Source organism: Tubulanus polymorphus, chromosome 2 (assembly GCF_964204645.1).
Source record: "Tubulanus polymorphus chromosome 2, tnTubPoly1.2, whole genome shotgun sequence".
NCBI classification, from domain to species: Eukaryota; Metazoa; Nemertea; class Palaeonemertea; order Tubulaniformes; family Tubulanidae; genus Tubulanus; species Tubulanus polymorphus.
Window position 1 is genome coordinate 7,965,095 of NC_134026.1, and position 25,047 is coordinate 7,990,141.

Sequence of the window (25,047 nt, forward strand, 5' to 3'; positions counted from 1 at the left end):
CTAAACCCTGTTCCACAGTCGTATGTTCGCATTTTTTAATGAACACTTTTTGTCTGAATTCAGGAATTCAGAAAACTCTCATGTCTGCCTTTGTCAAATTATAACTGTGGAACTGGATCCTTCAGTTTGGAACAGGATTTGGAACAAATGAGGAACTGTATCCAGAACCACTATGGAACTGTATCCAGAAATGTGTTCAGTATCATAGATGCGGTAAATTGACTGTAAGCTGACCTGGTCCTCATTAGCGCTGTACATAATTAAACCTTCCGATTCAGTCGTTCTGAATTTCAACGTCGTTTCAAAGTTACGATTGATATTAACAGTCGGCATGGCAACGTAACCAGCGTGCGTTGAGGCAAACGAAGCGACCCTAGCAACCTGAAACAACAACAATCATCGTCATCATCCGTTCTTTTCTTTGATTGGCCGTTGTATGTTTTATCGCAGGATTAAACCCTTACTCTATCAGGACAGCCCTGAATGATTCCTTTAGAGTGAACATGTTTCGACAAATCTCTCGCCGAAAGTCCAAGAACCAAATCTTTAATGCATCCTTCGAATCCGAGCGGGGTCACGTGCCTGAAAATACAACGCATCAATACCGAGGAACAACGGAAATCTTCGTTGTTGATTATATAAACCGGGAGTAAAACTTACGGATAGTTGAGGATATTCTTGCCGCGGAATCCGCCAACGTAAATCGATGAATCAATCGATAATTGTTCGAGGTCGCCGGGAGACGAACCAGACGCGACCTCTGAACCATCGACCTTCAAAACACCGTTCTGTTTATAGCGTTTAGCCTCGACCGTGTGCCACTGACCGTCGTTAAACTTATTGCTCGACACCAACATTGCCCTTCCACCCCCGAGGTTGTACTGGAATTGGACTTTCCCATCGCTCATCTCGAGCGAGAGGAAATCCTGAGAAACTCCCATGAACAACATCAGCCCGTTCTCGGCGTACGTCTTAAACTTCATCGAAATCTTCGTTTCTTTGAACGGTCGGAATCTGTCTTTACTGATTACGATATAACCGTTACCGTCGAATCGATAGCTATCCGGTGGCGGTGCCTGCAGGGTAGATCTGTAATTATAGAATTGTTTCGATTTTAGAACAGATCGCAACAAATATATTCAACGGTTTATTCAAACGAAAGCCTAAAACATGAATGGGTTAAAATCACAGTTGCTACAGTTTTATTTAATCAAATAGTGGAAGTGGCTGATTTTCTCAGGGGGAGGTACACAAGGGGGAGGGGGTAGGGCACAGGGGTGCTCGAGGAGGAAGGCCGCCGGGGTGCAGGAATCTGTAATTCTGTAGTGCATCTACACACACACACACAATAGAGTGGGAGGAGTCTATGAATATAACCTGTCAATCATGCCTCGTGACGTCCTAACTATAACCGGTCTTGTACCTATCCCCTTTCTTCAAAAACACACACGCAAATGAGAGTTAGTTAAATCCGGGATTTACATGCATCATTCCGGTGTTATGACTTAATCTGAGACTGGTTACCTAGCGATGCAAGCATCTCCATTGTGTTCACCTTCGATGAAATTCCACAAACCAACCGGGAATTCATCAAACGTTAAATCCTCCAAGCATCCGATGAAACGACGTGCTTGTATCGCACTGGGGATCTGAAAACAGTTAATCACCTCATTTACATATTCATAATTAAACAGCGGGGATCCGGAAACAGTTAATCATCTCCTTAACATATTCGTAAATAACCTGTGGGGATCAAATTTCGCCATTAATTATCTAATGTTAACGTATATACACATGTATTCAAATATAAACAGTGGAGATCTGAAAACAGTTTGTATATTCAAAATAAATTTTTTCAGATGCCCACACTAGTACAAGTGGTGATCTGAAAAGAGGGAAATGAGTTGAAACTCACGGTAGCGGCTGTAGGAACTCCTCCTGCATAAAATCTCGTCCCAATCGGATCTAATTTCAACACCGACATCGTTCCTGGTGATGTACCCATGGCAACCGAATTAGGTTCATCCTGCGTGCGCACAGTCAACGTTCCACTTTTGCCAATTCTAAAATATCAACAGAAAATAAATATTCAAATAATTCTCACGTTCTAAAAATAGAAACTGATTTACACCGGTATCCGTAACGCACCGCTCGGCTATTACTTCATGCCAGTTGCCATCGGCGACATTCTTCTTGTTGGAAATAACGGCAGCTCCGGAACCGAGGTCGTAACGCATTGTTACAAATCCATTAATAATCTCTAAAGCCATATAATCAACCTACAAACAATAACAACAATATTCATATATATCATGACATCAGCAGCAGCCAAAAAAAACAGTTACACAGTCAACACTTAGATTCAAGACCAGTCTAAACTTGTTTTGGTTCTATAACAAATCTAAAAACTTAAGATCAGTTTCAACGCAGGTTCTTTAATCAACTACACTTGAAAACTTAAGACCAGTGTTGTGATTATAAGGTGTTTATACTGATGCGGATATATGATAATAATAATAATCATAATAATAATAATAATAATAATAATAATAATAATAATAATAATTTAATCCATATAGCGTCCTTATACTGTATACCTGTCTTCCTGGTGGCACCTCTGATAAATCTGGCCCCATATACAGTAAGAATCCATCCGAGGCTTTCGTACGGAAGTAAAGAGTAACTTTAGTAAAAGATCCGGCAGTTTCTATTTTCTGTGGATTTCTCAGCCTTAACGTAGTGTTACTGTAGTAGGTCATCGCCACACGGATCTATATCACATAAAAACAATCATTCTTACTAACAACTACACGATCATATACTGTATTGTACTTATCTTTTACAATCTATATACTTTTGTCTACCCTTTTTAGAGATCAGAGGGTTAATTTAGTTTTCACTAGAAATTCTTAGGAAGAAAGTAGAAAAGCTTTCTATTTTGAAGTTAATATCGTATCGTATCGTTTTTACAACCAACGAGAGGCATTTTTATGCCTATTTCTAGGTTGTCTCGGTATGTCACTTGATGATTGTTGCTAGGTGTGAACCAGCGGCGGAATGCAGTTTTTGAGAGCATCTATTAATTCTGCTACTGTGCTCTTTGTTCGTACTGTTTTTGTTACCAGGATTGGGTTGTCCAAGATCCATGGAATGACGTACACCCTCCTCCACTGTATACTCACTCTATTAGCTACGCCTCTTGTCTCTTTAATCATCTCCTTCAGCGCAGTAATATTAGCTGATATATCTAACCCAATCTGGCGAATTTTCTCATGTCTCGCGTAAAGTGGTTTCATATCTTTATTCAAATTCGGTAACAAACTCAACAGATTGTTTACTACAACAAACAAAACCATTTATAATCATGAATACCAGTAATCAAATCAGTTGCCACCGGTTACACATCAGAAAATTTGAATTCTTACTCTGAGTATCGGCGTCGGACATGTTCCTCTTTGCCTCGCCGAGAGCCTGGTCGATCTTTATCAGTTTATTCTGGCGCTCGGGCAACCCGCCAACAATCTGGTCAGTTTTAATTTGTTTCGATATGTTTAAAGCGTCATTTGAAGCCTGTAGAGCGTCGCGAGCCTGGTCGCCATATCCACCTGTAACAGACAGTCACAATAGATGATATAAAGCCGGACCAGCTATCTCTAAATGTAGACCAGACAGCCTTATATCTCAAATTATACCACCTTATATCTCGAATTGTAGTAGTTTTCACCAAAAAATGAGAATAGTAGTTACCATACATTGATAATGAACTTATTATCATTACTTAATTATTCTGATTTTGAGAATATTTTGTTGGAGCTGTTAATGAGTTGACACTACTCAGAAGACGTAGTTAGGTCTGCCAAATCTGCAGATAGTTTTGATGATTTCCTTACCTTCCCGTAACATTATCAAACTCGAATTCATATAATCAACTTTATCAATAGTTTCCATATTAACAATTTCTATGTTGCTGATTCCTTCATTAGCTTTAGTGTAGCGGTCATTCAGAGCTAGAGATAGAGACACAGAGATAGAGAGGAGATATACGTATATCATGAGGGGTTACTGAGAACAACGTGTATACACGGTATATCTTACTGGAAACCTTCTGTTTCAATTTCGTAGCCTGATCCAATAAATCTTCACTTCTCAATTTACTTTCCAGCGCTTTATCGCCCAAACCTTTCGACTGCAAATAAACAAAACCCACGAATATTCACAGGTAACGGTTTATGTGAAAACAGAGGGTACTGTGTAGGTTAACAAGTCTATTTTAGAAATTATGAGCTTTTCACTACTAGTGCATAGTAGATTCATCATGTAAACGAGGTCTAGTCTTATTCACCTGATGAAGCTACCATATGCACTTGTAGCGAAAGCTACTCAAGTTAACATCTACAGCACACAGATGTATAGTTGTCAGTTCAATTAAGACGAGTTAAAATCTGTTCATTATTTCCAATATTGTTGTTTTAACTGACAACTGCAAGACTGTCTGTGTATAGTACTACATACCATATCAACGGCCGATTCTGAAGCTGTTGTAGCTTGCGTCGATTGGTTTTTAGCGCCGCCTATCGCTTTAACGATGTTCTCATAAGCCTCCGCCGCTCTGATAGCTGCATCTGCCGATTCTTTAGTATCTCTTATCATACTATCAAAATACAAAACATTTTCTCATCAGTGGTTAATTGTTTTAGTCACTGAAAGTAACAGAATCTGAAACTGAACCTGAAAAATGCTCACCTTTCTAGAATGGCTGCTTGCTGTTTGAGTTTGAGAGCGTGGTTTGTTGCATTATCAACAATTGGACGAAGTTCTTCATTAGATGCAGTCATTTCACTTCCAAACATTTTCAATTTCTCCATCGCTTGATCCAATCTGGATAACTCTCTCTCGACTTCTTTGTAATATTTCTTAGCGTTCTTTAACAGTTTCTTTGCTTCATCAATTAAATCTTGAGCCGTGTTTAACATCATTTTAGTTTGTTCTTGAAACTCGGTGATGTTTCCACTGGTCAGCTGAAATTAAGACATTGCAATGGGTCAGTAATGAGGGGAGGACCTCTGGCAGTTTAAAAGGGATTTTCTGTGAGTAGAAACCATTTATATCATCTACTCCTGAGACTGGTAATGTAAGTTCAAGCCATAAATACAAAATTCTTCTATCATGGGCCACTCGTTGATTGAAATGAATCTGTGGATAGTGGATTATCCAGTGGTCACAGATTAACCCTTTCAGTGCATCTACACTGCAGTGCGGCGTATGAATATGTGATGGACTTTGCTCATACACAGCATCATGGTGTATTGATGTTATTAGTAATCAGTTTTTATCATTATTGGAAGTTGGCTGCACCTGTCTTGAATAGTTGGATAGTTAGTAACTAATGATACATTGCACCGCGGTGTAGATGCACTAACGCGATATACCCGTTATACAACACATTGGGGTGGAATAGTTTAAAATTTTCAAATGTTCTTCAGCACTTTTGGGTACTAATCAGTCAGCACTGAAAGGGTTTAAGTAACTATTGGATGAAATACCATGGAGCAAAATTGTGACTATGTCAGTTCTGCAGGTTAAATGCAATGAACTCTTTAGTAAAATACATCCCCCCCCGGATCGTCTGCTGGTTTCATACTTACAGATATAGTAGTATATTTATCAGTATTCGTCATATCTCGATTCATCGCCGTTTTAGAATCAGTCAATGATTCCTGGCTGTGATTCAGTAGATCACGTAATCTTCCCTCGAACTCGACCATCTCGTTGTAAACAGTTCGCGTTCGATTCTTCTGATCATTGATTTTCCGTTGAAGTCCTTTCACTCTTTCTAACACTATGGAAATAGAACATTTTTTCCCAATTTCATAATAGATACGTATTACCATAACTCAAGCTAGTGTCCAGGTTTTTTAATGAGCTTCTGTTGGCTGAGGATCCAACAGTTTAAAGGGAAAGTTAGGTATAGGACCATAATTCGGGTAGCACTCTCCCCTCTTTAAAGTCTCAACATATCTTCGATGATATACACTAATTCTAACTCTAGCTTTAAGTGTTCAGCTTTTTCAGGCTGGGGATTCACGTGACTGGGGATTGCCTCTGGTCGGTCAACTATAACTAAGTAATTTTACTTACGATCTTGCGCTTTGTTAAGTTCCGACCGAGATTCTTCATCTTTCTCTGTAAAATTCCTCGCCTGGATGCGTTCGAGAATCGATTCTGAATCAGCGAGGGTCCGCGCGATGTTACTCACATCGATACTGTTCTGGATGCTTAATAAAACTCCTTGTACAAACCGCACTGCCTCTACATAAAACAATTTGATTAACATTCATCAGTTTAGTCCCTGTATTCTTTAAGGAGTCTGTATTCTTTAAGGAGGAATTTGTATTCTTTAAGGATTGAGTCTGTATTCTTAACGAAGGAATCTGTATTCATTAGGGAGGAGTCTGTATTCTTTAAGAAGGAATCTGTATTCATTAGGGAGGAATCTATTCTTTAAGGAGGAATCTGTATTCTTTGAGGAGGAATCTGTAATCAGGATTCTGTATTAACTAAGTAGCTTATATTCTAGTGAAAACTTCAACATTTTAAGGGAACCTTCAATCTTTTGGTTTTTTAAAATAACAAATGAAATGTATCTAAACCTTGAGTATCAATGCGTGATTGATAAATGGCTCCCGTCTGCCCGGCCGATTCTCTCTTCGATTCTTCTGCATCTTTCTTTTGTCTTTCAGATCGATCCAACAAAGTTTCCGACTGTTAAATTCAAATCAGATTCAACCGAATGAATTCGCGATTCTAAAGATTGACATGAACTAAATTAATAGATTCATTTTGAGAATACCTACCCGCTGGTTGACTTTCCTGGCTTTGTTTTTCACGTCACGAAGTGAATCCTGAATCGGAGTCAAATCAAAATCTCTCGGATTCACAACTAAACCGTTCACTCGAGGCTGAAATAAAATATTTCAAATTGAGATTTATCTACCATATCACTGAGATACGATGCGAGTCACTTGAGATATTTCACACCAAACTATGTACTAAATAGTATCGCCATGAAGAATCGGGCCTTGAAATTGTGTGTGGTAGTCATTTATAATATATTTGTTCACCCCCGATAGTTTCCGGTCTCGACGGGTACTGGCCATCTAAGCTCATACGGTCTCTCGGCATGGACAAAAAGATTTCAAATGGCCCAACTAAATTCCATTGCCAATAAATTGTTTGAAGTTCTGGGCCAAAGGAAATTAATCCACCCGTAGTTTCCACGGGTATAACTCTAGTATCAATTGATATACTATCAAATATATCAAACGTACCCGCAATTCTATCACCGTTTCATTGATATTTTCAAGTCGTCTCAAAGCGAAAACTCCGACAGAAACATCCTTTAAATCATCGTGAACTTGCGTGAAATTAACAGTCAACTGATCGGCTTCTTGCATCAACAAATACACACAATTATCGCATTCTAAATTGCAAATAAAACAGAACCCACTAGTATACTTATCAGTACATCAACAGCAAAAGTTGTCCTCATCAGGATAATGGCTTATCCGATGACAATTAAATTGAATTAGAAATACAAATTGGGGCTCGAGAATTAAAATGACTTCAGCATTGTGATGATTTATCCAAATGGTTATTTCCCAGTTTTGGCGGTATCCGTCATTTCTACTTACGTTGACAACCTTTCCCCGGAACCATGATCCATCCATCCTCGCATTGAGCACAGGTTGGCCCCGTGTAACCTTGCAGACATCGACACACACCAGTGACTCTATCGCAGGTGGCAGCACCGAGTCCTACACACTGACACGCTGAAAATACATCATCATTTCAGTTACTACCAACAATTTAGCATATTCATTTAGGTCCGCACTTAGTGGTTTTTCGAACAACCATCACTGCCGGCACATTGACGAATGGACGGACGACCAACCTACTGCCTCCCTCCCTCCCTCACCGGCGCCGGGCCGTAACGCTGATCAAGGCCCGGTCCGCACTTATTCGTTTTTTGAACCACCACTGTCGGTAGACTGACGAACGCACGGACGACCGACCTACTGCCTCCCTCCCTCATTAGTTTAATTTGAATTTAAACTTACATTGGCATCCGTTTGAAGTTAAATTCCAGAATCCCTCTTTACACTGGTCACACTTGTGTCCAGTTACGCCGTGTTTACACTCGCACTGACCAGTATTAACGTCGCAACTCGGACTAACCGATCCTAGTCCGCACTGACAGTGTTTACATCCCTCGCAACTGTTATAATCCCACGTGTACGGTGCGCAATGACCGCAGTTTAAACCAGCGACATTAGGTTTACATTGACACTGACCGCTTTGGTCGTTACAGCTTTCAGCTCCACAACGGTTACAGGAACATTCTACAAAATAAATATTTCAATTCTCACAATCAATCCACAGATTTGTGCCTCATGGCTAAGTCTCATATTGTAGACCATTAAGACGGTAATTGACTAAACAAGCAGCCTGGGCCACATTCGGTTATCTGAGTTAGTCGACAATAGTTGAACTAATTGAAACCGAATGTCAGTTAGTCGGAACTATATTCCAGAAATAGTTCGGAAATTGAGCGCATTCGGTTATTAGTTCCAACTACTAGTTGAATAAACACGAAAACCGAATTTGGCCCTGTCGGCTGAAACAAGGGCCACCTGCTCAGCGCGCTCTAATGTTCCGATCCGGAAAACGGCTCTATACTTTTTTGGCCCTTGGCCCATAGTACCTACATACCAAGCTTTGTCAAGATCGGATAATGATTGTAGGACTAGTAGCAACTGAATGATCTTAAGCGCCACCTATCACAGTGGAGCTAAAAATTGCATGTTTTCATCAATTTAGCAAGTTTGTTAATTTTCATATCAATCGATCAATCTATTGTTATTGTCATTATTTCAATGCCTATTGCGGTACCTCTTACTACACTATATACAGGGATTAGTGCTTTATTTTCAACATCATTTATTCATTAAACAATTGTATTTCATTGCATAATACCTCTACAATTCTTTTGAATGACAGCGTCGCCGTAGTACCAGTCCAAACAATGCTCACAGTTAGAACCGGTTGTATTATACAAACATATAAGACACGCTCCGGTGAGGGGTTCACAACTCTGAGGATCAGCGAGGTTTATATTCCCGCTGCAGCCGCACGGGTCACACGTTCCACCGACCTCATTCGGATTACCGTAGAAACCGATCTCACACCTTTAAACGATAATACAATAATTGTGGGTTATCGTGTCCTAGCAACAAGTGCTGTCGTATTTAAGGGGTTTGTACTTACGAGTCGCATTTCGGTCCGGCGTAGCCAGGGAGACAATCACACCTGACGACCAAATCCGTCGGTTCACCTTCGACTACTTCACAGGAGGTCGCAAAACTGAAACATACATACAGCACTCTACAAAACCAAATCTTCTAGGGGTAAAAACTTACACTTTACAGGGGGGTGGATAAATCTTACTTGTTAGATGTAATTGGCTTTGGACACGAGCAAATCTGACAATCTCCGGTAAGCGGGTCGCCATAGTGACCAGCTATACATTTATCGCAATGGAAACCTTTCGTATTGTCTCGACAACCCTGAAAACAACAGACACGTAGAATAACGATAAGTTTCCATAGTAACTGAATCGTAAATTGATGCGATTGTTGAATTGATACGTACGATACATTCGCCGGTTCGCGGGTCGCAGCTACGGGTGTGACCGTTACATTCACACGGGGCGCAAACGAATCCCGTCCCGGAACGCTTCTTATAATAACCATCGACACATTCCTATCAGAGAAGGATAGGATATATTTTTGATTGAATAAATAAATTCTGGTTTTTAAATTCTTTTAATCTGTAAATAGTGGGATTTTATCTTACATTCCTATCGATTTAATCATGAAACTTGGTTATAAATCCACAGATCCGAGATCAATAGCACTAACAAAGCTTACGATATAAAACCAGTCTAACACCATCTTAGCTCGCTAGGTCCAATTTTCGGCCGATCTTATGATTCGAGACCTGTTTTGAACTGAATTCACAACTGCGCAACTGGGCTTAGGACTCCAGATTTATGTTTATAGGTCAACTGCAACCACTTTCGGGTCCTAACAAGACTTTTATCAGGTATGTACTATCAAAACTGACCGAGCAAGGCCACCTGATGTGCGCTCAAGTCAAGTTGAAATAGACAGTAATTTAAATCTTGCATGATCTCATCAGAAAATAACAAGATTATGATTCTAATATTACATGAACCTGGATAGAGTTCCACAGCTCTCAGATTTGTCACTGTGAATCTGTGGAACCAGGTTCTGAGAAGGTACATACCTCACAAGATGAACCGGTATGACTAGGTGGACATCTACACTGTTCCACACTAAAAGCGATATCGCCTCGTCCGTCCGGTGTCGCTATATCGAACGATATATCGCTTAAACTGCCCTGTTCTATCATCGTGTAGTACGACGCGCGGATGTGAAGCGCTTCGAGATTCGAGAGGATTCGCATGAACTGAGAATGACTGACGCTTTGACCGCTGTCCTCATGGTAGAACAAATCCTGTATGAAATGAAATAACAGATGTAAGCGTACGGACAATTTATGGGACATGGGGCTTAGGAGTATGTGCCCTCTCCAGTGTGGGAGTATAAGACGGTCCAGTGTAGGGAGTATGGGGCTGGTCCAATGTAGGGAGTGTGCCCTCTCCAGTGTGGGAATATGGTGCCTGCCCAGTGAAAGGAGTATAGGCCCTCTCCAGTGTAGAGTATGAGCCCTGTCCAGCATATGGGGTATGTGCCCTCCACTGTGTGGGAGTATGGGTGGGCCCTCTCCAGTGTGGGGGTATTGTCCAGCATGCAACAATGGGCCCTCTCGAGTGTGGGGTATGATGTACTATGTACAGACCCACATAAGTTTGTACATAGAGATCAGAAAGAGTTTCCAGCTAACATCTTAGAGAAACAGAATCTAAAGATAGCAATCCACACGCGAAGGGTTAATGAACCAAATCTAGGACGATGTGCGCCTGTACAATGGATTAACCCTTTCAGTGCGTCTACACCGCAGTGCTGTGTACGAATCAGTGATAGATTTTGCTAGTACACCGCACTGGGGTGTATTGATTTAATTAGTAATTACTAATTATCTCTGTTGAAAGATGGCAGCACCTGTCTAACATAGTGAAATATTAGTAACTAACGATATACCGCGCCAGGGTGTAGACGCACTATAGTGCTATTCCCGTTATTCAACACACAAGGGTAGAATTTTTCAGAATTTTCAAATTATCTTCAGCACTATAGGGTATTATTTAGCCAGCACTGAAAGGGTTAACCCACAGTTTAGTGATGGACCTACTGTAAGGGCATGAGATTCAGGAACATAAAACAAAACTAGACAAACAACTTCACAGAATCTACAGATTTGGATCTAAGGGGTTGATCCAGATAAGCCTACCTCTAACATATCAGCAGATATACTAAGCGGACGCCCGGGGGCAGGTTGTTCATCTTCAATTCGCCCTATTGTCATATTATTACCCTATAAAATACAAATCAGCAAAAAATTCTAAAAATACAGAATCTGATTTCAACAAATATCATTCGAAAACAATGAATACCTTTAGAATGATGTCAGATCTGACGAATCCTTGAGTTGCTTTTTCTTTCTCTTCGTTGCCTCTCGGTAAAGTGAACATCACCGTATAACGCAGTCTACCTCCGTACGCCGTGACTTTATTGCCGAGGTAGGCTTCCGGAGCCACCCAGTACGAAGCCTCATCCATATCTCTCGCTCCGGGACGGCCGTCTACCGTTACCGTATCCCCGGTAACCGTAACCGCTACTGAATTCATGTTAGTTACCGTCCAACCTTCGATATCTCGAACCTAAACCGACAACAACATAGTGACATCTGGGGTGTAGTAGTTATCTACCCTGAACCCTGTTTGATTAAGACCATATAGCCCACTTAACCCTGAAATAAGGATTGTTAACTCTGAACCCAATTCACCCAGTTTCATCCAATATCCTGGGCCCAGTTTTATAGACTGGTGTTAATTTTAACCCGGGGGTTAACTCAATTGAAAATGAATTGAGTTAACCCCTGGGATAAAGGTAATACCAATGTACAAGACCGGGCCCTGATGTTATCCCAAACCCTTCCCCTAAAACTAAGTAAGACTAGGTTTAATCTGCTTTTGCCTCCTTTGAATTCCGAACTAGCCGATATGCTGAACCTCAATGCTGTAGCTTACTCTAGAAACCTGTTGCTATCAAGAACCCTGTACCCTGACCTGATGGATATACATTACCTGCTCCTGTCTCCAGTTGGAACTCTGACATTGATCCGTCGTCCCGAAACAGAAACAGTTTGTGCAACCTTTATGATTGCGATCATCGAGGAAGAACGTTCCCGGTTTACACGTCTCACAGAGGGCGCCTTCCGTGTTTTCTTTACATAAACACCGAGCAGTTCTCTGGTCACAAATATCGTCGGTTGTTCCGCGTGGATCGCAGTTACACTTCTCACAATGCGGATAGGCGTAGTAGCCGGGCGTACAGCGGTCGCATTGACGTCCAGATACAGACTCGCGACAGTTACACTGACCGGTGTGAATATTACAGGACGTGTTACCACCTCTAACACCATCTATCTGACAGTTACACTCCTAAAATATCAAACACGCAATCTAGATATCAATCTCAAAACAACATCGGGATATCACCCAGCAAAATGATATTGACATGGCAATCTCGCCACTTGATGTATTTATCTCAAATCAACAGAGATATCTTGAAAAGCAGCTTGATATCTGAGATTCCCGATATGAGATACGCTGATGACACTGAAAAATCTAATGGATGAATGAATACGTGCGATATACGAAGTACGGTAATAACGAACCTCACATCCGATCAGTGGATCATAACCAAATGTTTTAGAGATGCATTCATCGCAATTATCACCGGTAACGCGAGGAGGACAGATACATTTACCGGTATCCTGAGCGCACAGTCCACTAGGACATTCGCAACCTACAAAACATAGGCATAATCACCAGGCAAGAACTTTCTTCAAATTATAACGACAATTCGAAATCGAGGGGTACTCACGTTGACAATTCGGGAAACCATAGAAGCCCGTTTTACATTTCGAACACGTTCTGCCGATGATATTACTTTTACATTGACATTGACCGCTGAATTCCTCGCAGTCAAAACTCAGCGAACCATCGATATTACAGTCACACGCTATAGCTCCGTTGTTGTAATCAGTAGTTATAGTGAATACACTGTTCTTACAGAATTCCGAAGCTGATGATCTGAAATAAGCGTATTTATCCAAATAGTTATCTATATATCTATATATTTGATAAGAATATCATCACATATTTATCCGAATAGTTATCTTTATATCTATATACTAGAAAAGATTATCATCACATATTTATCCGAATAGTTATCTTTATATCTATATACTAGAAAAGATTATCATCACATATTTATCCAAATAGTTATCTTTATATCTATATATTTGAAAAGAATATCATCACATGTACCCTCAATTAATACTTATCATGTTAGAATCTCAAATTGTTTATATATAACATTAAACCATCGGTATATGTCCTCCCTCTCCCTCCTCTCTCTTCTCGTCTGCCCCAATAAATAGTTTTGCTTACTTCACTTGGAATGATTCATCCACACAGTTCGTCAAGAAGAATCCGGAATTATCAATTGGCAAAGGTTTTGTGATATCCTCTTTAAACTGTTCATCAGGAATCACAATCACATAATCCTTAAAATAATCAGTAATGAAGTATCAGTATCAGCAGCTGTATAACATCAGCTCCTCGCTCCCTAGAGTCAGTCCTACTTACCACCCAGATAGCATCTTTGTTTGTATTATTGAGAGTGATTTTGAAGTTATTGGAATCTAATTCTAGTGTTGTTGGACCAGTGGCATTAGCAAATTCAATCACAGCTCTACATCCAGCTGTACTCGGGCAAAAATCTGCCTTGATTTTACCTGAAAATTACAACCATTTCATTATAAGAGATCTTAAATCGGAGTTACTTTAGATTTAAGATGTCATCTCAAATAACAGATGTGTCTCAATGAATTAGAGAAACTGCTTTAATATCTCCATAAATCATATGTAAAATATTGACAAATTTGAGATATCATCCTTATATTTCAATCAGGGAAAGAAGTACCTTACAGTGAAATGATGGCCCATGAGGGAGCATTTTCGCAATGGCTTTGTCTGAATACTAGTCATGTAAACCAGTCATACCCTATTTTCTTGTGATTAAGCCGACTCAGCCAATAAGCCGAGGGCAGTTTTTTAGCCTACATGGATTTCTTAATGCCTTCTTAATTTACCAATAAGCCGAGGCCCTTCATCAGGAGATTTTAATTCACAGATTTGTCAATTAGTTTGTCTTAATTGACGATGTATGAGGCTGACCGATGTGTGAGAGTGCTGTGTATACTATCATTGCCGAGTCACTGTTATATATAGACTCGCTCAGGTGATTTCTAACACACAGAATATTGCGCGCAAAAAATGCATAAAATTCAAATTTGGAAGGACTTTTTATCAAAAGGAGGGTTTTAGAGTCAAAAAGAAGGACAAATATGATATTTGTCCAAACTTTTTCCAAAAGAAGGACAAAGAAGGACTTAGAAGGACCTCTGGATACCCTGTCAACACATCAAAGATGATCGATAAACTCACCGTGATAGATTTTATCTCCTACTTCTACAGTAACATTCACATCAAATCTAGGTTTATACGGCTGATAGTAATGGAGCACATATTTATATTTGCCTAAACGTCCAACAGTGCTCTTTATTTCAATAGTATTCTGAAAACATAACATAATTCAAATCAATGTGATTAACTCAAAATGGTTTAAATAGTTTCATGGAGTGGGTTTGTCAGTTATCTTTTAAGGTAAATCCTCAACCTGGGTGACAACCACCATAGTAACAATGAGAAACAAAGTTAATAACTGATAAATTTCAAATTTCAAAATTTTTTCCCGTCCAGTAACTCAATATCTCATCATCTCACCTGATCTTTGTCCAGTTTGATAACTTTCGCTTTGATATCGATATTCGGAGGTCGCTCTTCGATGTTCGAGATTTTATCTTTGTTCTCGTCGGTCGCTATGGTAATTTTTGCCGCAGGAGCGGTTGGCCATTCTGAGGTCGTGCATCTTCAAATGAACAGAAATCATCTTAAGAGTACATCTTACAACAACAGAGCATGACCGAGCTAGGTAGGATTGAAATCAAGAGTATCTTTCACTACATGGCTAGATTATAACCGAGTTGAGTAGAATTGAAAGATACTTACTTTCCATTTACTTTTACGCATTTAATCCTAGGTTTAACTATTCCGATATCCCATTCATTCACGGGTATAGCTACTACTGAATCCTGTAATCAACGATAGATTTATTAATAGATCACAGATTTTTAAATAGAATGGAAATGTTAGTTTTTCATTTAAACAAGGTTTGATTTCAAGTCACAATTTAATTCGGGACTCACAAGTTCCCTCTCCCTCCTCCCCGATAATCAGAATGCACATGTCACCATATCATCCACCCAAACCCCCTGAAGAGTGGTACGATAACCACAATCAAACGTGGTGAACAGATGATAAGATAAAAACCCACTATTTACAAATTAAAAGAAATCCAAAATCGAGAACTTATTTATCGAAACAATCTAAAATATAAGAACACAATGTTTCTATCTCACACTAGAGATCATCATCTTTTTAAATAGTGGGTTTTTATCTAATTCCCTGAAGAGTATTGAATACTTACAATTGCGACTTTCACATCATCTTTGCCAGTAATAGTCAGCGACACGTAACCAGTCGATACGTTAAACACAGCTAAATGTCCGTTTATTTGATCATGGACGGCAGCTCGACACAACGAACTGTACGAACAGTCGGGTAATTCGATCTTTCCTTTCTCTCGTCCGGACGTCGACGCAACTTCTACTTCGATCACGTTATTTTTACCTTCCTCGGGAGTGTAGTACTTAAACACTAGTATATACATACCAGGTTCAGGCACGTTCAAATCCAAATACATCGACGGCTAAAATGATACGGATCATATCACTTTCATTAGATTAGCCCTTCATTAGATTGCTAAAATGCAAGTGCTGAGAAATTGGTTTAAGTAAACTAGTGCAGTGGCGTTGGAAGTGCAGCGACGAAAGCTGTGGCAATAATTTACTGAATATTATTATCATTATTATTATCATTATTATTATTATTATTATTATTACTATTATTATTATCATTATTATTATTATTATTATTACTATTATTATTATCATTATTATTATTATTATTATTATTATTATTATTATCATTATTATTATTATGGTATTGTAAGCGCCAGAATCCACTTGTGTGATCAATGACACTTTATTACTGAATAAATCTAATGTGGTGAAAACAAATGTGTTTCGAGGCTTCTCTTGAAGACAGAGATACTCGAAGCCGCTCTTACATGGCGAGGAAGGTTGTTCCACAAATGTGGAGCAGCGACTGAGAAGGCTCTGTCTCCAAGAGAAGCTAATCTTGAACAGGGTTGAGTAAGCAAAAGATCATCTGCTGAATAACGTATTTTTCTTTGAATACCATGTTTTTGAAGAAATTAAATTTGCTCTGCAACATATGAGTAACTGTCAAAAATTGCTTCCTACGCACTTGCAGTGGACAATACTGACAATTATTGATAATCAAACTACACAATTTAACAATGTCTTTCTCTCAAACTTTCAAAAATTTGAGCAACTGCAGCCCCGGGAATAACTCTCATGTTCAATAAGTTCAATCCCTACCTGTTTTACGTCTAATAAAGCCATAGCCGGTGTTCCCAACTCCACCAGAATATCGGCATCTTTGAAATCTTGCGTGCGAACACGCTGGTTGTCGACGGCGATAAAGCCGTCCTCACCGCGGCTACTTGGGAACGTTTTAACATCGACGTAAACGTAATCGGTACATCTAAAATAAATCGACAAAAAACTGCATGAGACGAACTGCATTACTTACATTTACAATAAATATTGGTGAAACACTATTCCGTGTTGTAACCATTATATAGAGAATCCTGCACTAATATAATGAGAAAGAAGTAGTCTGAAAAGTTTTCTTCAAATTAACCCTTTCAGTGCTGGCAAATCAATATCCTATAGTGCTGAAGATAATTTGAAAATTCTGAAAAATTCCACCCAAGTGTGTTGAATAACGGGAATAGCACTATAGTGTGTCTACACCCTGGCATGGTATATCGTTAGTTACTAATATTTCACTTTGTTTGACAGGTGCTGCCATCTTTCAAGAGAGATAATTAGTAATTACTAATTAAATCAATACACCGCAGTGCGGTGTACTAGCAAAATCCATCACTGATTCGTACACCGCGGTGTAGACGCACTGAAAGGGTTAACAATTTATTGAATCAACGTTTTGACTATTACCTAATCAATATTCATCTTTGACTATAACCTAATAGTCATCTTCCGGTCTTCCTGAAGATAACTATTAGGTCGAAACGTTGAATATAGTCGAAACGTTGAACTTTCTGGACTTCATCTTTCTCGTTTCATTAATCTAGTGTGGGATTCTCTATATTCACAGAAACTACTGCCCAACAGTAACTTTCCATTATCACATTTGCTAGCTCTGACTTTGAGTAGGCCTAATGAGACTCTTTTACTCCAGGAATGGCCGGTTCGACACCGATACTTACGGTTCAGTTTCACCCAGCTTACAAGCATCGTTTATAGTTTCAATCAAAATATTCGCTTCATAAAATGCTTCCGGCAACAATACCGCGTAATCCTGAAATTACAATATAACATAATCAAGAAATTACACTACAGCTTTATCCTGAATTTACGATACAATGTAATCATGGAATTACAACAGAGCGTAACTCTGAAATTACAATACAAGTGGATTAATGGAACAAGATGGTTGGGTGCAGATTGAAAATAAACTAATAATTCAAGGGTAGAATTGAACCAATGCAGAACTGCCAATGTAGAAAACAACGAATACTTACAACAAACACTTTATCTTTAGGTACACTCAGTGAAATGGTCCATTTGCCCGGACTAAGAACGTAAGATGCGGGAACCGTTCCAGATACTGAAGTAGCTAATCTCGGATCATGGGTCGACTGAAATATCACTGATCCTTCCTGTTCCTGTTGATCGTCATTTAAACCTCCCCGTATAGGCGCGATACTGATTCGAGATGTTACTGCATCGAATCCTGTATTGATATATCGATACAAAACTCGATATATACTCGGTTTTGAGATCTCGACATCAATCACTACAGTAGGCTGTAAAATCAAAAACATAAGTTTCAAGGAGAGTTTGTAACATTCACTGTTTGTACACATTTTTATGTCAAAACTTTTTACTGTATCAACACTATAAATCACAATACAACCAGTTCAATACATAAGGTATACATTTTGAAATTCGAACACAATGAAGGACAATCCAGCAAGCCAAAGGCAATTTACACAGTGACAACAGCCCTGACATGTTAATGAGAAGGGAAAAGGAGTCTATAAACCAAAACTTGCCCCATTTTCTTATAAGAGATTTTAAAGAATTTTTTGTTCTGAAAATCATAGAAATCCATTATCCATTTTCCGTTATCTTAACTTTGTGTTGTACAATTTGTATATTTGTACCTGAATTTTTGAAAATATGGCGTATCCTTTCCACGAATATTTAGGGAACAAATTATCATCGAATCCAAATCGAACTTGACCTCCGCGAGGCGTGTGACCGTCCTCTAACTCGTACTGATGCTGATAAAGTGTCGGATAAAAATGAGTCCTTTCAGGTCTACAAAACATCGATAAAATATTTCGTCAGTTGCTGAAGTGTTGTAAGTTGTATATTCACAATAGGGGGGTTTCGTTTATGGATCATACCTGTCACATTTAAGTCCAGTAACTCTAGGGCGGCAGCGACATTGTCCGGTGTATTTGTCACAATTATTGTCCCAAGCTCCTCCGATATCACACTTACAATCTACAATCACATTTTCAATTTACATCTTATCAAGGAAGGATGGATGGAGAGTATGAATTCTCACTGATCTCTCATCTGCACAGACGGAGAGTTAGAATTCTCACTGATCTCTCATCTGGACAGATGAAGAGTTTGAATTCTCACTGATTTCTCATCTGGACGGATGGAGAGTTTGAATTCTCACTGATCTCTCTTCTGGACAGATGAAGAGTTTGAATTCTCACTGATTTCTCATCTGGACAGACGGAGAGTTTGAATTCTCACTGATTTCTCATCTGGACAGACGGAGAGTTTGAATTCTCACTGATTTCTCATCTGGACAGACGGAGAGTTTGAATTCTCACTGATCTCTCATCTGGACAGACAGAGAGTTCGAATTCTCACTGGTATCTCATCTGGACAGACGGAGAGTTCGAATTCTCACTGATCTCTCATCTGCACAGACGGAAAGTTCGAATTCTCACTGATCTCTCATCCAGATCCAGTTCTACAGATGTTAGTTAGATTTTAATCTACAGTTAACTCATCGAAAATGAACTGATTTGACTGTATAATTCACATCCATGGAACTGGATACAGGGCTGATGAGCGGAGAGATTGATTCCGCGCTGATTCAGTGAAATATAGATAACTTACCCATACAACCATAGACATTGTTTATATCAAGATGATAAGTTCCGTCTTGACACTGATGACACTGTAAGCCGGAAGCGAACAGCTTACACGGACACTGACCCGTATTCTGATCACAAATATCCAATTGTCCGATCGTTCCAGCTTTATTACAATTACACTCTACATAAATAACCAAAACAACGTCAGTTACTGTATCTAAGCGGTATCAGGACAATTGCCCCCCCCCCCCCCCGGACAATTGCCCCCCAAATTAAATCTTTTTAATCTTAAAGTAACACAGATATTTACTTCAAATCAATTAGACAAAGCGAACTAATTCTAGCTAATTAGTGCAGCTAATTACTATAGGACTGATTTAATGTTTTTGATTGGCTAAAGTAACACCAAAACTAATTCCAATAAATTAGCCAACGTTAAGTAATGCACTAACAAGTGGACTTATTAAGTTTCCTTTAATTTGGTAAGTGAATCATAATTCCACAAGGGCTGATTTTAAGTTTTTGATCTGCACACAACATCAGTAATTCTATAGCTTATAAACCAATATTCAATAATATACAAATTAATTTCTAAGTAAAGGCAATTGTCCGGGGAGCAATTGTCCTAGGATCGTCTAAGCATGTTAATTATAACAATCAGTTAGAAATTCAAATATCTAATTTCGTACCGTCGCATGCCTTCTGATTGTTGATGTTCAGATTCCAGAATCCAGGTTTACATTTATCACAGATTCGGCCCTCGACTCGCTCCTTGCATTCGCACAGTTCTCCGTTTTTATTCGAGCCGCATCCTCCGACCGGTAATCCGGGAATAGACATCGCTCCAGCCGGATTGCAGTTACACTCTGCGAAATAAAATATCATACAAGTCAATCACTGAGTAAAACGGTTTGTAGAAGCGCCAGAAGAATAGATACCTTCACAAACCGGATAATTATAGAATCCATCTTTACACTGACTGCAACGGTTCGTTTCAAAATTAGCCAAACATTTACATTGTCCCGTTGACTGGTTACACGACGAGCCGATAGAACCGTAAGGATCGCAGCGACAATCTGTAAAAACAACCAATCAAAATACAGACAATCAAATCAAACAACCAATCAAAATACAGCGGTCAAATCAAACAACCATTCAAAATACATCAGCCAAATCAAAAATACCAATCAAAATACATCAGTCAAATCAAACAATTAAAATATCGCTGTTGAAATAAATAGTCAGATCTATTTGCGGTGTTTCAACAATCAGATTGCGAACTTACCGTTACATTCGGGGTAGCTGTAGTATCCGTGGGAACAACGATCACATTTAGTTCCAGAGAAATTCACGTTACAATAACATCTTCCAGATTCATCGCAACTTTTCCGTGAAGAACCGCTCGGGTCGCATTGACACGCTGTAAATTAAACAATATTGTCGGTAATACTATCACCGTGTTTGAACTGTATTTGCAAAAGAGACGCTTACGAGAACAGGTCGGGAAGTTATAAAATCCATCAGCGCACTGATCGCATCTCTCTCCGGAATAATTCTCCAAACATAAACAACTGCCAGAATCTTTACTGCAGATATCAGATGTGGTTCCAGACGGGTCGCAGTTACAAACTGTAAATACAAAAACAATACCTTTCAGTTACCATTGAGACATACATCCGCTATTATAGAGATACATTATCATAAGTCACTGGGGCCAGTTCCATAGTCGAAGTCCGAAAGTCTTAAGATTGGTCTTAAGCTGTTAGATAAACTATAGAACTAAGATAGTCTTAGACTGGTCTTAAGTCTAAGCCATGACTATGGAACTGGCCACATCGGTCAGTTGTTTAGTCATGACTAAAACCAACTTAATGCATCTAACGAGTAAAGACCAGTCTTAAGATTTACTTAAGAGTACTTTTGGGCTTAAGTCGCGACTGCACAACCGAGGCCAGAATCTCAGAAGACACGCTTTAACTCACTCTAATTACATGTATATGATCTTACAGATACAAAAATACGAATGTACAAATTGAAACCTGGAAACTGGAAATACTTACAGCTACAATCAGGGAATCCATAGTAACCGTGATCACATCGACCGCAGTCTCGACCTCCGTAGTTGTTCTTACAGTTACAGTTACCGGTTATAGATTCACAAGTTGAACCGATCGAGCCATACGGGTTGCAGTTACACGCTGAAATATCACAACAATAGCAATACACAACGCCATTATATCACGATGAGGGGATCGTGCAGAAAGTTGAAGTGTATGAACTCATAGAAATAAACTACTAAAAAACACACATTACTTGATGTGGACCGGGGAAGGGAGGAGGGGGGAGTTGCGAGGTGGGGAGGGGTGATGCTGAAAACTATGCATTACTACTACACTACTAAAATACCTTTCACTAATGAACCATCATAATAACCGTGTTCAATTTCTACATAGGAACAATATGAAAACAAATGAGTGATAATATCGAACTGATATGTCACCAGGATGATACAATCAACCTGATATATCACTATCCAGCAATAATACCAAATTGGTATATCACTATCAGTGATAAATGATATATCACTACAACGATCCTATCCAACTAATATATCACTATCCAGTGATAAAACTAAACTGATATATCACTGGTGACAATATCGGACGGGTATACCACCATCAGTGATAGTATCAATCTGATATCGCTATCATTGATAATATCAACCTGGCATATGCTACTGTTGGTGATAATATCAAACTGGTAATATCTCTATTCATGATATTATCAAAATGCTATATCATTTCTGTGATTGTATCAAACCGGTATGTCACTACCATGATAATATCAAACTGATACATATGTCGCTTAACCGATACAAAGCACAGAATTAAAATTTTAGTCGGCCAATTAATATCTGCGGTATTACATAATCATGCAAAGCAAAGCATATATTTATATTAAGCCAATAAGCATTCTTACGGATTAAGCTTGGAGCTTGGAGTAGCATTGAACAGATAGGCGTTGAATTACATACATTGATAAGCTTCGAGTAGCATTTAATCACATAAGCATTACGCAGTTAATCCTCATTCAACGCCGGGTTTTAGGTAAAACCTACCTTCGCAAGTAGGAAAATTGTAGAAACCTAGCGCGCACTGATCGCAGTTAATACCGGCGTAGTTAGGTTTACATGGACACTGTCCGCCTCCAACTTCACAGACTCCTTCCTCGGTTCCGTTCAAATGACATTGACATGGCACGCATACCGGATAACCATAGTAACCAGGAGCACAACTAAAAATAAAGTTCAAAGAGGGAATTAACGTTCGATTAGAAAATATATGTACAAATGTTTGATTAGAAAATAAATGATCAATTGAAAATAAAGGTTCAATTAGAAAATAAATGTTCGATTAGAAAATAAAGGTTCTATTAGAAAATAAATGTTCGATTAGAAAATAAAGGTTCTATCTGAAAATAAAGCTTCACTTAGAAAATTAAGGTTCAATTAGAATATGTTCCATTAGAAGAATAGAAAGTAAAGGCTCCATTACAGAATAAAGGTTGTTATATAGAATTAAGGTTCAAATAGAGCTGTTGTCGTATTTACCTGTCACAGTTTCTTCCTGCATATTCTTTCTTACATTTACAATGACCAGTTCCATCTTCACATTCACCAGTAGAAAACATGTTATCACATTGACAAGCTGTAATTGAATGATAAGAAAATATATTTATCACATTATAAATCAATTAGAAAACCCGTTATCACATAAGGAATCAATTAGAGAAAACATGTTATCATATTAGAAATCAATTAGAAAACATGCTATCATCAGAAATAAATTAGAGAAAACATGGCTGACTAATATTGTAATGAAGCTCTGAAAATCCCCATTATAGTTACCGGTACCAACTTTTAAGAAAATCGCACGTAATTTGTGGTGCAAGTTTCGAATAGTCTGTTTCGAAGCTCTGATCGATCGAAGACTGCGTGGGGGAACATCATCCACCCACGGCAGGAATTCGAACCTGATCGCTACACTCAGCCATGGCACGAACCCCTGCCACAGTAGGCAGACCAGGTCCGCAGGTACATGCACAGCTTCGCTGCACAAAAACTTGCGGCACCAATCATATTGCTCGTTGTATAATCGCGGAGGTAAATTTCAGGGAAGAACTATAAATGGTAAAACCCGGGCTAAAATAAAACGGGATATCTGATTGGCCGATAATGACATAAGCTGCGCGTATAGCGCGCACTCGGTCTAGTGTTGCAGGGTTTCGTACCGTGGCAATCTCGATGCCATCGGGTTCGAATCCCTGCCGGGGGAGGATGGGGAACATAGGTATTCATTAAGTCACGCAAGTAATCTGGAGCTTGCTGCGTGTAGGGCTAAGTATCTTGTTTAAGGTCTTCTTTAAGGTTTATACGCTAACAGTAAAGTATTTATTTCAATTCTAGTGGACTATGGTAAGCGGAGGAGATGATGAAGAACAGTAGAAATATGATCAAATCGAGGAGCACGGGTAATAACCAAACACGCGCGCACGAGTTCTGGTGAAATTGAAGCTTTTCAATTAGTTCCTCAGTTATTTCTTACAATTTGACTCTCAGATCCCGTAATTGAATCTATTTACCTTCGCACGCATATGTTGAGTTAACTGCAACACCATTTCTTCTGTAATACTTTGGTTTACATTTCTCACAGTTGATACCTGCCGTGTTGTGCTACAAAACGCAAACCTACACTTATAACTCTTAAATCTCAACAGTTTCTCGATCCAGTTTCATCGTTTAAATCGGTTCATTTTTAGACACAACTGTAGAACTGGATCCTGATTTTTAAAAGAACACAGACCTAGAAAAAAACTTATCACCGTGATGGGAATATGGTTTTTTGTACCAGTATATCTTTTAGAGAAGGCAGTCGGTACAGAACTCACAGAACTCACAGAACTCAAGTGTTTTTCTTATCTCGTGAATATCAGTGAAGTTATTTAGGTTGAACTATAGAAGAATTTCCTGTGCTGGTTATTTTTAACGCAGACCAGACTCCAGTCTGTTTCTAGTGTAAACAACATCTGGAGAGTAGGAGATTACAGAGAAAACTTTTCCCTCTACCACAGCCTGTATGCACACAAGTGTACACATCCAAGGGAGAGTTCTCACTGCATCATCCTGATCCTAGCATCATCCATTACATATAAAAAGCTGGTAGCAAGAAAGCATTTAAATTTGCTGCCCCATGTCTCTGGAATGCTTTACCCATCTACTTAGTCCAACAGGACAATC

The 25,047-nt window shown here is 39.1% G+C and overlaps 1 protein-coding gene across 1 annotated transcript in view; it reads right to left on the reverse strand.

Annotated features, from left to right (window-relative positions):
* LOC141898378 (laminin subunit alpha-like) overlaps window positions 1-25,047 on the reverse strand; it is a 37,069-nt gene that overhangs the window by 6,924 nt on the left and 5,098 nt on the right. The window contains exons 6-55 of the mRNA XM_074784234.1: window positions 24,393-24,483; window positions 23,362-23,458; window positions 22,870-23,045; window positions 21,812-21,949; window positions 21,243-21,380; window positions 21,037-21,171; window positions 20,690-20,827; window positions 20,441-20,617; window positions 19,774-19,932; window positions 19,038-19,137; window positions 18,792-18,948; window positions 18,147-18,431; window positions 17,832-17,923; window positions 16,918-17,083; window positions 15,882-16,163; window positions 15,404-15,486; window positions 15,119-15,263; window positions 14,780-14,909; window positions 13,919-14,067; window positions 13,721-13,836; window positions 13,152-13,360; window positions 12,943-13,073; window positions 12,350-12,706; window positions 11,657-11,923; window positions 11,494-11,577; window positions 10,366-10,596; window positions 9,709-9,819; window positions 9,505-9,623; window positions 9,325-9,420; window positions 9,034-9,245; window positions 8,118-8,399; window positions 7,692-7,829; window positions 7,329-7,480; window positions 6,855-6,959; window positions 6,651-6,762; window positions 6,139-6,309; window positions 5,646-5,839; window positions 4,744-5,018; window positions 4,513-4,651; window positions 4,096-4,186; window positions 3,891-4,007; window positions 3,426-3,605; window positions 3,183-3,337; window positions 2,598-2,771; window positions 2,149-2,279; window positions 1,916-2,063; window positions 1,525-1,649; window positions 661-1,089; window positions 465-582; window positions 235-381 (exon numbers count right to left, since the gene is read on the reverse strand). Coding sequence (XP_074640335.1) covers window positions 235-381; window positions 465-582; window positions 661-1,089; window positions 1,525-1,649; window positions 1,916-2,063; window positions 2,149-2,279; window positions 2,598-2,771; window positions 3,183-3,337; window positions 3,426-3,605; window positions 3,891-4,007; window positions 4,096-4,186; window positions 4,513-4,651; window positions 4,744-5,018; window positions 5,646-5,839; window positions 6,139-6,309; window positions 6,651-6,762; window positions 6,855-6,959; window positions 7,329-7,480; window positions 7,692-7,829; window positions 8,118-8,399; window positions 9,034-9,245; window positions 9,325-9,420; window positions 9,505-9,623; window positions 9,709-9,819; window positions 10,366-10,596; window positions 11,494-11,577; window positions 11,657-11,923; window positions 12,350-12,706; window positions 12,943-13,073; window positions 13,152-13,360; window positions 13,721-13,836; window positions 13,919-14,067; window positions 14,780-14,909; window positions 15,119-15,263; window positions 15,404-15,486; window positions 15,882-16,163; window positions 16,918-17,083; window positions 17,832-17,923; window positions 18,147-18,431; window positions 18,792-18,948; window positions 19,038-19,137; window positions 19,774-19,932; window positions 20,441-20,617; window positions 20,690-20,827; window positions 21,037-21,171; window positions 21,243-21,380; window positions 21,812-21,949; window positions 22,870-23,045; window positions 23,362-23,458; window positions 24,393-24,483 — 8,154 coding nt within the window. The remainder of the gene's footprint in view (window positions 1-234; window positions 382-464; window positions 583-660; window positions 1,090-1,524; window positions 1,650-1,915; window positions 2,064-2,148; window positions 2,280-2,597; window positions 2,772-3,182; window positions 3,338-3,425; window positions 3,606-3,890; window positions 4,008-4,095; window positions 4,187-4,512; window positions 4,652-4,743; window positions 5,019-5,645; window positions 5,840-6,138; window positions 6,310-6,650; window positions 6,763-6,854; window positions 6,960-7,328; window positions 7,481-7,691; window positions 7,830-8,117; window positions 8,400-9,033; window positions 9,246-9,324; window positions 9,421-9,504; window positions 9,624-9,708; window positions 9,820-10,365; window positions 10,597-11,493; window positions 11,578-11,656; window positions 11,924-12,349; window positions 12,707-12,942; window positions 13,074-13,151; window positions 13,361-13,720; window positions 13,837-13,918; window positions 14,068-14,779; window positions 14,910-15,118; window positions 15,264-15,403; window positions 15,487-15,881; window positions 16,164-16,917; window positions 17,084-17,831; window positions 17,924-18,146; window positions 18,432-18,791; window positions 18,949-19,037; window positions 19,138-19,773; window positions 19,933-20,440; window positions 20,618-20,689; window positions 20,828-21,036; window positions 21,172-21,242; window positions 21,381-21,811; window positions 21,950-22,869; window positions 23,046-23,361; window positions 23,459-24,392; window positions 24,484-25,047) is intronic.